This window comes from Asparagus officinalis, chromosome 2 (assembly GCF_001876935.1).
Source record: "Asparagus officinalis chromosome 2, Aspof.V1, whole genome shotgun sequence".
NCBI classification, from domain to species: Eukaryota; Viridiplantae; Streptophyta; class Magnoliopsida; order Asparagales; family Asparagaceae; genus Asparagus; species Asparagus officinalis.
In genome coordinates, this window is record NC_033795.1 from 11787321 (window position 1) to 11804522 (window position 17202).

General features: G+C 34.3%; 2 protein-coding genes across 2 annotated transcripts; both read right to left on the minus strand.

Annotated features, from left to right (window-relative positions):
- Positions 2714-12519, minus strand: LOC109830278 (uncharacterized protein At1g04910). Its single transcript, XM_020397494.1, has 11 exons — positions 12254-12519; positions 7836-7914; positions 7478-7545; positions 5788-5876; positions 5463-5640; positions 4706-4834; positions 4440-4573; positions 4145-4358; positions 3876-4060; positions 3108-3203; positions 2714-2997 (listed from the first exon to the last, which is right to left on the minus strand). Exons 1-11 carry the CDS (start codon positions 12452-12454, stop codon positions 2871-2873), a joined length of 1500 nt encoding a protein of 499 aa, XP_020253083.1. The 5' UTR covers positions 12455-12519; the 3' UTR covers positions 2714-2870.
- LOC109829411 lies at positions 13422-14086 on the minus strand. Its single transcript, XM_020396537.1, has 3 exons — positions 14009-14086; positions 13849-13911; positions 13422-13652 (listed from the first exon to the last, which is right to left on the minus strand). Exons 1-3 carry the CDS (start codon positions 14084-14086, stop codon positions 13521-13523), a joined length of 273 nt encoding a protein of 90 aa, XP_020252126.1. The 3' UTR covers positions 13422-13520.

Below are 17202 nucleotides of genomic sequence, written 5' to 3' on the forward strand. Positions count from 1 at the left end.
GCTTACATGTGTTTTTATTATAAAATATAAACTACTTGTAAAGCAAGAAGCTCAAATACATTTACATGAGAGAGAGATGTTATTTTGAAATTATCTTTCTAGAAATTATTAAACCTCCTCTAGTTTATTATTAGCTCTTAGAGTCCCCCCAATTTATATTTGATACTTGCAATTTATATCTCTAAAATTGCATTTTAAGGGTATTAAGTGCTAGTATATCGAGGATGATTTATGGCAACTCAAGATATAGAAGAGGGAATTATGTATAATTTTCCCTATTTGTTATAATAATGCAATTTACAGATGGTTAATGGAGAAATGGGTAACCCTTCATGAATGGGTTTCTTATTGAAGAGAGGGGGGGATGGTTAATAAAAAGTTGACGACTTTTCATGTTACTGTAATGTTATGTTATATATTTATTTATTTGAATTGGTAAATAAATAACTTTTTACTCATATTATATTTGATAATTGCACATATTTAATAATTCATATAAATATTATATATTAATGTGATATCAATATATATTATAATTATCATACATTAACTATTATACTCAAATAGTAGATTAATAGCAGAAAATTAATAATTAATAGCAGAAAATTGATAATACTCTTAAAATTGTAGTAGTAATCCCTTCTATAAGCATCCTCAGGACCAACTAACTATATCATTTTCTAAATTGATCTTCCTACACTTTCTATTTGTCCTTTATAACCCAATAATATCAATGTATTACCTTAGTGACCATAGAACAAAAATTAACCCTTTACACATATAGAGTGAAAGCAATTACACTTATAATGCATTGTCATGGACAAATCTTTCTTTATCCCGAGAATAAGCATAATGCATTAAGAGATTCAACCAAACTATACAAACAATTTAGCATATTTACAAACATGCCTAGGAGTTGGAAAGCAATTTACATGCTAAGGTAAAAACATATACGAAGATGGAAGGGGGGAAAACCAATTAGTTTATGACTGAAATAGCTGCAGATTTTGATAAAATACAGGACCGCCTTCTTTGTCGCCTTCACCGGTTTTTTCTCTGCTCTCTAAATTGTACATCGATGCTTCCATTACCATCTCCTCATTCAATTTGATTGTACTCCACCAGTGATGTTACCATTGAAACACTCACACTTCTTGTCTTTTGTAACAATTTAGAGCTATGAATCTCGCTTTATATCTCACCACCTTACAATTCTTATTTATTTTTCTTACGAAGACCCATTTATATCCTGCAGGGATATATGGACTACAGTTTCAAAATACTTTGGCGAGTTCAGCTCTGCCTCAATTGCCCCTTTCCCATTAATAACGTTTTTCATTATTAGTGTGTAATGTCAAGACTTAGTGGGGGAATGTTATTAGTGGGTGGTTAAATAAAAATTTGATGCTAATAAATGGGGAGGTTATGAAAAATTAAGTATTTATATATCTTAATGTATGCATGTATGGATGTGCTAGAGATGTATGCATGTATGTGTTTCGAAGGGTATTTTTGGAAGAAATGTTTTAACATGGCAACACACTTTTATAATAGTATTAGATAATAGACGCCCCGATAGAACAATCCCAATCCACAAGAGAAAAACTCACAATCCCACTCCACAAGAGAAAAACTCAGGCAGTTACAAAGTATTCGGGCAAAACTGCAATATAGATCTCTAATGTATTAGTCAAATTTTATTTTTATTTGGGCCTCTAATGTTTGAAAGTCATCAACAGAAATCCATAACGTTTTATCCGTCATCAAGTTAGGTCCTTTACAAGATCTTCCTTTATCTATTACTGATGTGACAGCTGACTGGACTATATTCACTCTCCTTTTTTGTCGTGTAACCCACTATAAGTTTTAAAAATTACAAATAACACCCTAAAAGTTTTGAATATCATAAATATCCCCCTAAAATTTAAGAAGCTACAAGTGGTCTGCTATAAATTTTACAACCAACCCCTAAAAGTACTAAAAATTACAAATAACACCCCAAAAGTTATTTGTGCTTTTTAAAGAACTTTAGGGGTTATTTATAAAAAATTTTAGGGTCTATTTATAAAAAAATTAGGGTTCCATTTATAGTTTTATAACTTTAAATAGCTGTTTGTATATTATCTAAACAAGGGTCCCCTAAAACTTTTCTAAATTGCCCCCTAGAACTTTTGAAAATTATTAACAATTCCCTAAAATTTTATAAAAAGCCTCCTAAAAATATGCAAACAACCTCAGAAGTTTTGAAAACTATAAGTTAACCTCAAATTTTTACAAACAAACATTCAAAAATTTTATAGCCCCGTGAAAGTTGTAAAAATTACAAGTAACTTTTAGCATGCTATTTGTAATTTTAAAAACTTTCAAAGAGTTGGTTGTAAAATTTTTAACAGACCAATTGTAGCTTTTAAAATTTTTAGGGGGATATTGTGATGTCCAAAACTAATAGGGTGCTATTTGTAAATTTTAAAAACTTTCAAGGCGCTATTTATAGTTTTTAAAACATATAGGGGCTTATGTGACAAAAAGGAGAAAATAGACAACCAGTTAGCTGCCACATCAGCGATAAATAATAATAAATCTCAAAAAGGACCTAATTTGATGACGGAGAAAATGTTATGGATCTCCATTGATGACTTTCAAACATTAAAGACCCAAATAAAATTAGGCTAATACATTAGGGACCTAGAGTGTAGTTTTGCCAAGTTTTCAGTTTTCGGAACAAAAGAATTCTTTATACATGAATAACCAGAAACATTAACCAGAAATTCAAAGGTTATCTACGTAATGCCCTTCCCTTCAACTTAGAAAGGATAGAATTGTTACTAAAAACTTTATGGAACGAGATTTAAATTGATGTACATTTTTTGTTAATGGCGTTTAGAGTGGCAGATGCATTCAGGTAAAGGGTTCTCATAGAAAGATTCTTCCGTCCTAAGTCGATCCTTGCCTTTGGCTCCGGGCAGAGAACCATACCTTTTTCTTGGAGCTCCTTGTCTGCAAACATAAAAACGTGCACAGAATATTATTCCATCGTCACCTGTGAAATTGGCTTGAAGAAGTTTTCCACAGAAAAGAGCGACAACCCAAACATAGGAAAGTAATACCTGTGCTTGTGCAATTCAGTAACAAGCGAGGACAATTTTGGACCCTCCTCCAGCTCGCCTCTATCTATCTTATCAAAAAGCTCTACCAATCTTTTCCTGTAAAAAAAATTGGCCGTAGTTGTGATGCAAAAACTGTTGATGCCCATGATTGGATAACAAACGAGCACTTCCCATCAAAAACTCATATACATATATAGCCATCAAACAATGTCAACAATCCTCAAAGAATGGTAGCATATATAGCAGATAAAAATGTCCAATCAAAGTAGGATTTGGTTCAACAACATTTGCCAGCAACAAGGGTTATATGTTGCTTGGACACCCGTGTTTCCATAAGCCGAATATTGCCTCGCGTAAACAGATGAATGACAATAATAAAGAGGTGTTTTACTGAATGATCAGAAAGAATTTCTCAAGATTTAGTATGCCAATGTCACATTCTGTGCTTCTAACAGACAGGATATAAATGCGGAGAAAAAGACCCAAGAAATATAATGAGATGAAACAGGATTTTGAGTTTTCAATTATGATATAAAAATAATTGGCTTTCGCGGGAACAAAAGAAACAGCGAGAAATAATACTGGAGTTGTGACATAATGGTTTCAATAAGCTGTGCAATTATCAGCTGAAATTGTGTTTCTCACATATAAACATATTTTAGCAAAGGCGTGTGTGCAAGTTGAAAATCTGCTTAACTTGCTAAAGAAAATAAATTTAAAAAAAAAAGGCTGACTAGCTTTGCTTGTTGTTGTAAGAGTGCCGCCTACCTATCAGGATTGATTGTTTTTCGATGTCCTATAAACCTGCGATGCCCTTCTACCGATCTTGCCATGTTTCCAGTATGTGAAGGAATAAACACGTCACTTTCAACTGATATGATATAATCTAAAGCTGCAGCTTGTGTTGCATGACTAGCAAACTTCTCCAGCTCTTCCTTTGTTGTTAGTGTATCCTACAAGAAGATAGGGCTTAAATCAGTGAATTGACATCCACCTGATGAAGTTCCAAATCAAGCTAACAATCCAATAAACAGAACCTTGAAAACTAAGTTTGGAAAACGAGATCTTAAATCCGAGAGGTAAGTATCGCCACCAAATATTTCTCCAGCTGCAATGTAGATCCAGGTGGATGGAGGATAACCTAGTGCTCGCAGAAAGATCCCAACCTCCTTTGGAGTTAATGGACAATTTCCACCAGCTCTCTGTTCAGTAGAATTTATATTCTTCAATTTCCAATGATTTGTGTTCTCCCTATAACCAGATAAAGACCAGCATTTAGCACACAAATATACAACGAACACAATATTTAAAACAATAATAATGGCTGCTGACCTCATAATTTTTAGCTCTTCAGCTTCAGAATCATTAAGACCATAAGTACAGCCAGTGAAGGATAGCATATCCTTCTCATAACGCAGATGAAGAGCAATGTAGTGCCCGCTTGACCTCAGCCGCTCCACTAGCTTCTGTGGTTTCAGCATCATGGAGCCTCAGAACCTACCCCAGGATCTCTTAAATGCACTACTAAAGAGCAGTAGCATAAACTGGTTCGCCCTGGCAAAATAGCATAGCAGACATTCAATGTGGCAAAAGCTAACCTTTCCAAGGCTTTCAATTGGAGGGGAAAAGCGGAGTGCCTGGTATAGAGCACGGCATCGTAGTCTTTGAATATCAATAGGAAGGTTGTTGTTACCTAGTCTTGAATCAGACTTGGGAACATGAATTACCTGACACAAAGAACAAAATTACAAGTTTTGCCCCCAGGAGGTTCGTATTATAGTCCAAACCAAACAAATAACGTATATAATATCTCAGAGTATGGGAACCATAAGACTTAGTTGATAGTTGATACGAGTTTGACTTAATAAAAAGCTACCAATGAGACTGTAGGAACAGAACATGAAAAGATGTGTCATGGCTGATAATGATACTTGGATCAATGGGACCTGCTGCATGGTTAGATCCCGATTATAGTGGGATTTGGTCCGATTAGAAATGAGTGTTTAAGATGTTTCATCAGATTAGTCTGATAATCAAACCCAAGTCATCCCACCATAGTCGCAATCCTAGAAAAATATAAGACAGTTGCAGTAACTTAAGTCTATTAAATGTGCCTTTGAATATAAATTGTGAAATATATTAATAAAACTAAGAGCGCAATCCCTTTTGAACCTAATAGAAATGCCTTTTGCAATTACCAGCCTACAATGCAAATGTTGACTAATAGCAACTAGACAAGGATATTTCAGCTCCAGATAGGTTGCTAACCAACTTATGGTTGTAAAAATTCTAGCCTATAAGGAACAAAACAAAACTAAAAGCTTATGCACATCAAATCTCTCTGAAGTTAGCTACCTGATAATCCTTCCAAAGCTGAGCTACTTCCACATAATAATTCACGCTGGCCCAGGAAGAAAAATGCTTACGAGCCCTTGGAGCAGCTTCCAACTCCTTAGGCAACTCCCGGACTATATGCACATCTCCTTGTAGCGCACTGATAAAATGAGCCTCATCAAAAATGTCTGCAAAAGTGCTGTTTAGAACCCACATTAGAAAAGAAAACACAAGTGAGGGATATGTACGTAACTTGCCAATATTACATGCAATTGTTAAACATATTTCAAACCGATATGTACGTAACTTGCCAATATTACATGCAATTGTTAAACATATTTCAAACCTTGAGTCTTGCCAAAAGGATCGCTTGTCTAACTGAGGAATCACTAGTGTAGCATTCATTATGCGAGCTACAGCAACCATATCAGATATCTGCAGACATAAGGAAGCAACATATCTGTCAAATTATAAATATGTAAGGTAAAGAATCTAAAGATGCAGTAGAATAAGACTATCTACATTCACAAGAATTTGACAGGATGACGGGTCCTTTTGTAAGTGCCTAAGAGAAAGAAAACTAGTATCTACATGTTGAGAATGGTTATGATGCTGAAGTTTGACAAAATTAAACATGTACAGCCTCTCCAGAACAACACAATAAAGAGTGTAAAATTAGGTCAAAAAAATGATAAAGCAGTATAGCATGCATTGTCCCCAAGAGCCCATCTAATAAAGAAAAGCCAATCGGCTCATGGCTGCATCTTTCCTAATTTGCAAGCCTGTGTCAATGAAGGAAACCAATCAAGTCGTGAATCATTGAACCTGAATATGGTGGTTCTATTTCTTTTAATAGGGTCTGCAACTAATAATACACATGTTTAGCACTTGATTACCATGTTTCAAGCTCTTAAGCCTGAAGTTGAACCTACCTACAGATAATTTCATCTATTTGGTAACAGAAACATCCCAGAGTTTCGTGAGATACATCTTAAAGGCTAAGAGAAAATTTAGTACAAGATAATCTTCATATTCAACCAAAAAATTCAGTAAGCTGCAATAGATCTTTCAAGTCTTACGTGAGTTATATGCCTTTCTTCATTTCTTTATATCTTTCTTTTTCTCCCACTTTGCTCATCTGTCATCTTCTCTCTATTTTCTGGCACAGGGTAGGGAGGATGCATTATCAACCTTTGTAACACCGGTAGTTCTGCTTAAGCGCCAATAGGCCAATTAAAGCTCTTAGAAATAGTCCATGCTGTTTGGTTTAACTGAGGATGTACTTATGGTTACTACCTGGTCCTTTGAGTCTATTGGTTTCACTAAGAATTGAGATGCGACAACTGATTGGCCGATTGCATCGAGTTTAAACACTTGTTCAGACCTGGTGGATGAAAATTAAGATTCTTAATGGGCCTGCAACAGTGACGAGTGGACATGGAAACAGAAAATAGAGTATAGAGGAAGAGCTGTTAGAATAAGCAAGTTAACATTTCGTTAGCCCAATCTTTCAAGCAAGGACACAGATACATTAGGCCTTCGCTTGAGTACATCATTCCTCCAAATCACAACCAAACTATCCTACAGTAATATTACCCTCTAACAAAAAACTAAACAACTAAACTAGACTTATACATTTGCCGCATCTACATCCTTAGTGAAACCAAAAGACTTGAATGATCTCTACAACTTCATTTAGACTCTTGGCCTTTACATTCTATAAGTTTTTCGATATACCATACAAACAATTAGACATATCCTAGGTTTTAAGTGTTGTGGTAAAGGAAAATAGAAATGGTTATTGGTTATTGTTCTGAGAGATTTTTATTCTCCTCGCCATTAGGTGGAAATAAGACTCCATATTCATATCAGAATGTAATCCAAATTTTCAGGTTTGGATCCTTAAAATCATATCTGGTAGCTCATTAGATAGGGTCAATAACACTACATGCAACGTGCACCTTGAAACAGAAAGGGCAAAAGCTAATCAAAAGCATAACGAGAAAGAACATTTCCAAAATGAGAATGACACGTACACCAGTGCGCATCTGGTTGAGCCCTCCATTACTTCTAACAGTTAAGTAACGGTTCCAAATTTTGGGAGCTGATGATGCAAAGGAAAGATGTTAGGCAATGGCATAACAACAAATTATTTGTTCAATAATAAAGATATCTACGTATATAAAGTGATGAAAATAAAATTCTACATTTTTATAACAAGTATGCAATCAACTTCTGTTAACTAGCAGGAAAAAAAAGAATAAGCATTCATTTCACTGACAGTGTTATTATATAAAATATAAAATCTTTGAGAACTGAAAACTGAAACATTCATGTGATTGCAGTATCAAAAAATAAAAGAGGCCTGGGAAAAAAAGAAGCAGAAACAAAGACCTTCATATTTACGGGTAGGCTTGACACATGGCTGAAAACCATATCCAGCTGAAGAATCCCATAAGCGATCAGCTAACTCCTGCAAATGAAAATAACAACACAAGCTTGTCAATCGTGTGTATTGTTGGCCTTTTTGTTTTGATAATGTTTTAACAAACAATTTACAACTAATATTGTTTGTCTAGTGTTTGTTTTTGTATTTATTCTAGACACACAATCAGTCGAATGTTTGATGGAATTGCGCCATAACGATCATATCAAATGGAGGTTGGCAGAAATAGTGGAGTGAAGCAATACAATTCAAGTCATATACAAGATCAAGCTTCATCCGCAACCAAGATGAGCTACATCGAAGATCAAGATTGCTTGGGTATAGTTTTTATAGTTTAGAAGTTTAAACTTTGTGCGTTGGTACTTTAAGCTCATATATACACACACAAGTATTTGGTTTTTATAGTTTTCAAATATATATAACTATGAAACATATATTCTTGTTTACATATATACACGTTTCATATTTAACGTTTTTGTTTTTGGAAACTATGCGTTTAGTCACATATACATGAATCGAGTACGCGTATATAAATACATATTCATGTTTATATGTGTTTATTATGATTTCATTGAAATCAAGTTTTGATTATCATGTTTATTATTTTGAAAGATTGCAAAATATGTGTATTTTCGATGAAATATTGTATTCTTAGTTTATGGACTTAATAACACTAGTTTACATCTTTTCCTAAGTCTATAAACTCATTCAAAAGTTTTCAATATATTGTTTAAGTCAAAATATCAAAAACATGAATTGTTTAGTTTTCATGTTTTGGACTTTTTTGCAAAATGAAGAGATTTCACAATTGGGAGATGCAATTTGAAAATTTCTTTTTGTAACATGTTCATTTTCATGTTTACGAACATTTTTTAAAGTTTTACATTTTTTAGAATTTATTTTCTATTTTTAAAAGAGGTTTAAAAATCAAATTTACTGTTTATTTCAGGCTGATAACTTGTTATCAGTCGACTGATGAATTTTATCAGTCGACTGATGAACTCGCCTGAAATTACCAAAAGTTTCTATTTTTACGACTGATGAACTATTAGTCGACTGATAAGTTTATCAGTCGACTGATGAATTCTTCAGTCGACTGATGAAGTCTTCAGTCGACTGATGAAGTCTTCAGTCGACTGATGAAGTCTTCAGTCGACTGATGAAGTCTTCAGTCGACTGATGAAGTCTTCAGTCGACTGATGAAGTCTTCAGTCGACTGATGAAGTCTTCAGTCGACTGATGAAGTCTTCAGTCGACCGATGAAGTCTTCAGTCGATTGATACTGTTCATCAGTCGACCAACAGACTCTAAATGCTAGTTTTTCCAGATTTTCAGGTTTCCCTTTTTTTGTCTTTTTCTTTGCTTTTCTCTTGATTTTGGTGCTTGTTCTATGATCCTCTATATATACCCCATACCCTCTAACTTCTGAGAGTAATCAAAAAGAGTTTTAATCAAGTTTTACAAGGGTTTAAAGTTTGTTTAAGTTTTGTTTCAAGTTTGTTTTGTGAAGAAATTTTCACAAGAGAAAGAGGAGATTATTCATTCTTGTTTGGGCTTCAATCTACATCCCTCCACTCTTGTTTTCATTGGAGAAGTTTTCTAAACTCAATCTCTAGCTCCCTCCACTCTTGTTTTCATTGGAGAAGTTTTCTAAACTCAATCTCTAGCTACTTATATGTTTGATTATAATTTCCTTAAGCTAGATCTCTAGCTACTTATATGTTTGATTATAATTTCCTTAAGCTAGATTTCAATTGAGTTTATATTATTTGTTACCTTTCACACATAACCATTTGAGCTTAAGTATTTTCATATATTGTGTAATTTGGGTTGGTGGTGTAATTGAGTGAGCCTACATTGTGTTCTCATCTATTGTAGAGAATAAATTATTTGTATTTTGAGCTTTCATTTGTGAGATCACATTGTATTACACAAATACACCAAAATGAGCGTAGAGGTGAGAGACGTGATCGGTTCCAAAAGGAGTGGGGTCGGTAGTAAAGCCTAGAGAGGTGGTAATTCCGAACACTTGAAGAATGTGACACATGAGAGGCCAACACTTGAGGTGGTATTTTGTGTTGTTACAAGTGTGAGTTGTAAACGTTTATCGGTGAGCGTAGAAAACCGAACTTGTGAGGTGTAAGCGTTTTCGGGTGAGCGTCGAAAACTCGATTGTGATAGTGAATTTCTCTCCGGGAGTGGGGAGCGGAGACGTAGGTCGGAAGGACCGAATTCCGTGATCATCTTTGTGTGTTTGTGTTGATTATTTGCACACTATCACATTTGCATTTTAGTTTAAGTTTATATCGCCCTTTGTTTATATTGCTTATTCTTGCTCATAATTAGTTGTATATCATTATTGCAAGAATAAATTGTTAATAAGTTTTAATTCGGCATTAAATCGGATTAGATTAGCATAAACCCTATTCACACACCCCCCCCACCCACCCACCCACCTTCTAGGGTGCTTTCATGTACATGTATACATAACTACACATATCTCGAGGATGAGCTAGTTCATATGTTAAAAAATCAAGTTTATTTGTTTGGGGTTTTTTTATATTGGTTCCTTAAGTCTTTAATATTTTGAAGTTAGTCCCTCAAATCCTATTAGTTATTTCAAATTAGTCCTATTTGGAAGGAATATTCTACTCCAATTTTTGCAATGGAGCTCCCGATATAACCTCTAACTTATAGTAAATTCAAGCCTGTTCTTTACGGTTTAAACCAATTTAAACCCAAACCCATTTTATTCCCCTTTCTTCCTATCCCAACAGCTATTTCTTCCTAATGGCAATTTCTTCCCCTTATCCCATTCTACACCGGCTCTCTCCTCTAAAATCATAATGTCTGGTTGACTAATTGATGGTAGAAACGCAATTAACCATGTGTGATTAACAACTAACCAAATCTGAGTTAGCAACTTAGATGGAATAACAGGCAGACGATTAATTTGAAATAACTAATAGTAACAGGATTTGAAGGAATAAAAAAAAAAAATCAGTGATCGAGGAACTGATCAAAAAAGATTTGTTATTTCAAGAAAGATTTTAAGGGGAACATATCAAAAATAATCCTTTTTGTATATAAACCCAATATTCTACCCCACTATATGTTCAGACCCCCCCCCCGCCCCCCATTACAATTCTTTCCTTAATCCCCAAAATACGAGTACCAAATTATTTCTAAAACCAGCTTTTGTTCGGTTGCTATATTGTTATATATGGTGTGCCAGTAGTTATACTTGGGTTTAAGAAGCTGTATGTCGGTAAAAACAATTTTGTCTATATTGTTATATTTGGTGTGTCAGTAGTTATACTTGGGTTTAAGAAGCTGTATGTGGGTAAAAACAATTTAATGTAGGTATTATGGCTTTAAGAGTAGTTTTGGAAATGGGTAGGTTTATAAATAAATCAGGATAAAGGTTAGGAGTTAAAATCAAAAAACCATAGAAAATAACAACGTCAAGGAAAAACAGTCGTATTTTTCAGCGAAAAAAAGGATCAATCACGAGCGTAGCAATAATCTTTAACAAAAAATGAATCTTTAAAAATAACTACACTAAACATAGAACTTTAAACAGAAAATAAAAACCTAGTTTACTCTGTCTCAGGACTCTCTACACTTTCTTGTGATTAAAGATCAAATCTTGCATGAACATAACGGTAATTAAAAGGACAAATTTTCAAAACCAACCTATTTGATAAACTAATTGTAAAAAACGACCCGTTTCAGATTTATTTAGAGAAACCGACCTGGTTTCAGCACTGTCGCTGAAACCAGGTCGGTTTTTCTAAAAAACTTTACGAAACTTCACGGGAGTTCAACTCCCGTGAAGTTTTTTCTCATAACAAAACTCATTTCGGAAGCTTTTTTTTAAAAACCGACCTGGTTTCAGCGCTGAGGCTGAAACCAGGTCGGTTTTTGTAAATAAAACTGAAATGGGTCTTTTTTTTGGAATAGTTTATCAAATGGGTTGGTTTTGAAAATTTGTCCGTAATTAAAAACACCAATTTCACCCTACGTCGACTGCTTCTTCTTCTTGCTATATTTGGTGTCTCGCTAGCCGTAGTTGGATCTAAGCGGCTATATTTGGTAGCATCAGTAGCTAATTCAGCAAGAAGATATTATAAATCATAGAAAATAAAAAGTGCCATAAAAAATTTTAGTCGCACTTCAAAATTTGAAAAAAAAAAACCCTACTTTCCTATGTGATTACGTTCGCACATACACATGACTGAGGGTTGCCTCCTGCACGGACGTTAAAGTGAAAAACAAATTCACCATTTTCCCCAAATATCCAAACTACAAAGCCCTAAATCGCTTCCTTGAAACCCTAGGACTTGGAGAGAGATCGAAGAATTACCTCTTGAGGCCGTTCCTCCCCTGCGACCAAGGGTTTGTCGACGATGACGTCAGAGATCTGAGATTGAGAAAAGAAGAAGACGAGAATCGAGAATCCGATGAGAACAAAAACGTATCTCGAGATCGAAGAAGGTGATAGAAATCTCGATCGATGAGAGCGAGAGTGTGAGGATGAAGAAGACGAGGATCTAACGGCGACCATTTTCTTTCCCGAGCTGGTCACAGATCTTCGCCCGAGAAAGAGAGCTGCTGCAGGCTTTGCCCCGGTGGGTGGGGGGGAGGGGGTTGAGCACGCGGAGTGCACGTGCGGATATCATTAGAGCATCTCCAGCCTAAAAAATCAAAATAGTATAGTTTTTACACCAAGTTGGTATAGTTTTTACACTAAATTACTATTCCATCTCTAACTCATTACTCTAAATTTTACACCAAAAAAATATTCATTTTATCATTCATATCTTTTAATAGGATATGATAGGAATATTTAATTTGTTATAACAAATTTTAAGGACAAACTTGAAAAAAACAAAAACTTCATATCTGCAGTGTTACGCCATTCCTGGCGTAATACTGTAGCACGGTTTAAAATAGCGCTAAAAATGGTGATCGGTTGGAGGAAGAAAACGGGAAAAATTTTCGTCAATTTGGGGAAATGGCGATCGGTTGGAAATGCTCTTACTATTGTGAATGGAGGCCGGCCCGTCTCAGCCCTTGGAAGTGCTACTCCTATTACAGCCTGCTTCTCTGTGTTTGTTTTGTTAGCTGCGATAATAAAGTTGCAGCAAAACATCAACTTAAATTTTATCGTCTGGATATCAGTAATTTTATTATGGAAAATATATTCCGATGCAGAATATATCTAATTCTGTTTTAGGGAAAAAAATTAGGGAATGATGTAAATCTACATTTTGCACCATAAAAAGAGCGCTTAACCCATCCCCTTAAAAAAATTAAAAAACAAAAATTAAAAAAATAGGGCTATGAAATTGCAACTCTTAAGACTCTCATCACAACTACCAATTATGTTGTGGGTACTTTGACAAATCGCTGAATCAAATACGCTCCATACTTTCCCATCAACATGTTATTCATAGAAAATGATACCAAAAATAGATTTGTACAACAATAACAAACAATACTTCCTCCCAAAATCTTGTCTAAAACACCCATTACACACAGCAGAGTTTTTTAATTCTTACAGTATTTACACAAAAACTTTATCCTACAAAATATCCTCCGAAAAAAGGGATCATAATGGAGACTCAAATTTAGAAAGGAGCAGTGGCTGTGTCTCTGAATCCAGCAAGAACGTGATTAAACCCGACCCGATCTTCATCCGAATCCATTCTCATGTTCACGTTCGTGTCGCCGTTCTTGACGCTGAGAACTGGCTGCAAACCCTGAGAACAATATTGTTTGTTAGAAAAAATATAAGCTAAATTATACATTTTAATCTTCTGCCTGCCATCAAACAATATATTAAGATTTATTCAAAAGAAAGCAAAACCAAAATGCGACTAAGCAAACATTAAATACCTTAAGTATAAATGTAACATAAAAATTTTCCTTTTCTCGTGGATTATATTAGTACCTTACCTCTGTGAAAATGCGTATAGCTTCTTCTATGCTGTGGTTTCTGATTACATACAGTGCTGTCTCCTACAATAATCAAAACAAAATTGAATCATCATTGATGACTTCAAAACAACAAATAAAAACAAACCCAAATACAAAAAATAATAAAAAAAAAACTTACCCTCGCATCTTTGATCTGATCAAGGAGCAGAGTCTGCGGTTCTCTCTCTATTGAAGACGTCCTCTGAATCTTATTCATTCTGATATTTGCGCTGTTGCTTCTCTATAGTATCTTGTGGTATCATGCTATAAAATGGAGGCCCAGCCCATTTCGCTGGACACGTAACCAATGGGCTGAGTTATTGAGGCTTCACACTTGTCTCAATCTTGGGCTTTCGGTACACATGGCAGCAGATATCGGGCTTGAAGGATTTTGGTCAGGGTTGAGTACAAAAGTGGTCCATGTAAAGGCGGCCACGTTCGATGTGTGCATCACGATGGTCTGCCGCCGACTTATTTTCCACCGTCTTTGATCCCGACTGTTGGCATCGAGAATATTTTTTTAGTATCCTTATTAGAGAAAATAAATCTACAGCCAAATATATAAATGCTTTATTAGAGCCAAATATGCTCAGAGTTTTCTAGAATAAACATTAGATTCTTTTTGTTTGGGTAGCTAGAAAATTGTAGAGAAAGTTGAAAAGAAAATCTTAAAGAAAGTAATCTCAATTGTTTAGTTACTCACTTATGATTTAGAAGAAAATGGTAAATAAAATATGGAGTTGAGAAATAATAGTCTCTCTTGTTTGTGTGCTTCAATGAAAAATAAAAGAGAATTTACATTACCCAAGTTGCATAATAATCATGTTAGTTCATACTTTTAAAATCAAGTTTCAAATAATCTTGTAAATTATTTAACTAAGTTTTATAAGCTACAAATAAGATAAATACACCAATATTACTTCCAAGAGAAAATTTCATGATAGTCACTGTTTATATATTATTTTGCTAATTGTTTCCTTTTCCTTTATCTCAATTTACCTCGTATCAAACACAGCTTAGATAGTTTTCCCACCTTTATTACTTGGGAAAATATCATGGTAAACTTTGAGAAAAATAATTGCTTGGTGACAATTAAGACCTTGAGCCCTTTTTTACCCTTAAGGCTTGAGTGAAAAAGGGACAGCTTACACGAGAAGGTTCCTGGTCTTTCCATACTGTCACCTAACGATTGTCGGAAAAAGTGGAAACAAACGTAAAGTTTTTTTTTTTATCACTAGTTAATCCTAATTTCTTACGTAATAACAGCGAAAATAAAACTATTTTATCAAAAATTTCGTTCAACTACACGAATCTTATTTATCGAAATTAACACTCTAGCTGTATTTTGCAAGTTTTTCATTAATAGGTTGATAATTTTCTAACACCCTACCAATATCATAATGCCATACAAGTACTGATGACATGAGCGTCTCTTGAAGTCAATTGCAAGTTCGCACCCCACCAACTTAATTAACAATATTAATTTGCTAAATGTGCATTTGTTTAGCTAGTTACCATCGCGTAATCAGTAGGTGGATGTACGACTAAGCAAAGTTGAGCTACTAAGCACAGCCACAGGGATTAGTGTGGCATTATTCTAGAGCTTATCAAAATCCTGTTCAAAAGATTCACAATTGCCTTTCGAACTCCTTTGGATGATAAATGCCATAAATTTTTTGTCAAGGTATAGACGTATGTGATACATATTGTAGCAAACAGCTACAAGACTAACAATCCATACCTATAACTGTACTGCTTGTAAAAGAGAGTATGGATGTCAAAACTTTTGATTTTCTATTTTACCCTTCTCAATATTTATTATTCTTATGCTTGATAATTCCCCACTCCACACTTATTCAATTTATAAAATTTCGACTTTTGGGTTCCTATATTTCAGTCGGAAGTAATGAACAAATAAAACTGATAAATGGAAGAAGAATAATTCAGAAAAACTTTTGGTCTACTAACACTACAAACATTAATCCACTCAACTTAATGCAAGTTCATAATCTCCAAAGTTTATGTCCATCCCACTTAGTTTATGTCACCCACTCCTCCTCCCTTCTATAAATATCTGAGTTACGCATATTTTGCTTTGTTCTTTTTAAATCACAACCAAAACAACGATCTTAGTGTTGTGTGGCAATGAGGGGATTTTCCTCCTTGATGTGTATATATTCATAAATAAAAACTATTTATTTATACTATATATATGATGTGTATATATTTAAATTAAAATTTAATTAGAAATAGATTTAAGATTATTTGAGTCTTAAAATCGGTATATAAAACTTAAGTATAAATGGTTATTTGATTAAGATTATTTAAGATCTAAGATTATTTGATTTTTTTATCATTTTCTCATCATTTTCACTTTTCTTATCATTTTCTCTAAACTAATCAAAGATGAAGCCAAAAACTTACAAATATGATATCATATATGCAATAATACAAATAATAGCATGTGATCAAATAAACAAATGAATCGAATATACATCTGGTCAAATTCTAATTGTTAGCAAACTTAAATGTGTTAAATGAACTACCGAATTGAATATGACTGAATAGTTATTGAACAATTTATCAAACTATTTGTTAATTATTTGACTCATTTACATCCCTAGATGTAGCAATTACATAATTTGGTTTACTACTTTTAAAATATTATAGATTTAAGGGAATAATATTAAAATAATTCTTAATTTTTTTGTGGGGGCCACTCATTAACAATGGGATAATCAATCACTAATGTTAATTTTTTTACGATGGGCACATTAGCATTAGCGACGAAACGCATTCGTCACCAATGAGTATTGGAGACGGATTCGATCCATCGCTAATAAGTATTAGCGACAGATCGCATCCATCACCAATACTTATTGGTGACGGATGCATTCTGTCGCCAATGTTTTTCCGTCGCCAATGAGTATTGGCAACGAATTCGATCCGTCGCCAATACTCACTGGTGATGGATGCGATCCGTTGCCAATGTTTTCTCATTGGCGACGGGAAAACATTGGTAACAGGGTCGAATCCGTCGCCAATGCAAACATTGGCGACAGGTTATTAGCGACGGGGTTGTTCACGTCGCTAATACCCCATTCCTAATGCCCAGTTTTATACTAGTGAATATAATATGTGGAGAGAGAGAAACAAAAACAGCTAAACCTTATACTCTAGCCTTTCTTGCCGTTATAGCCTTTTTATGCACAGTGTTTCGTGATAACACAATATCCTAGAGATAAAGCCTTTATCCAACTTCTAAATAACTATCAATACAAACTCATAAGTAACTTGATAAAAGCTAATTCTTAGAGTTCTTTTTAGTAAACC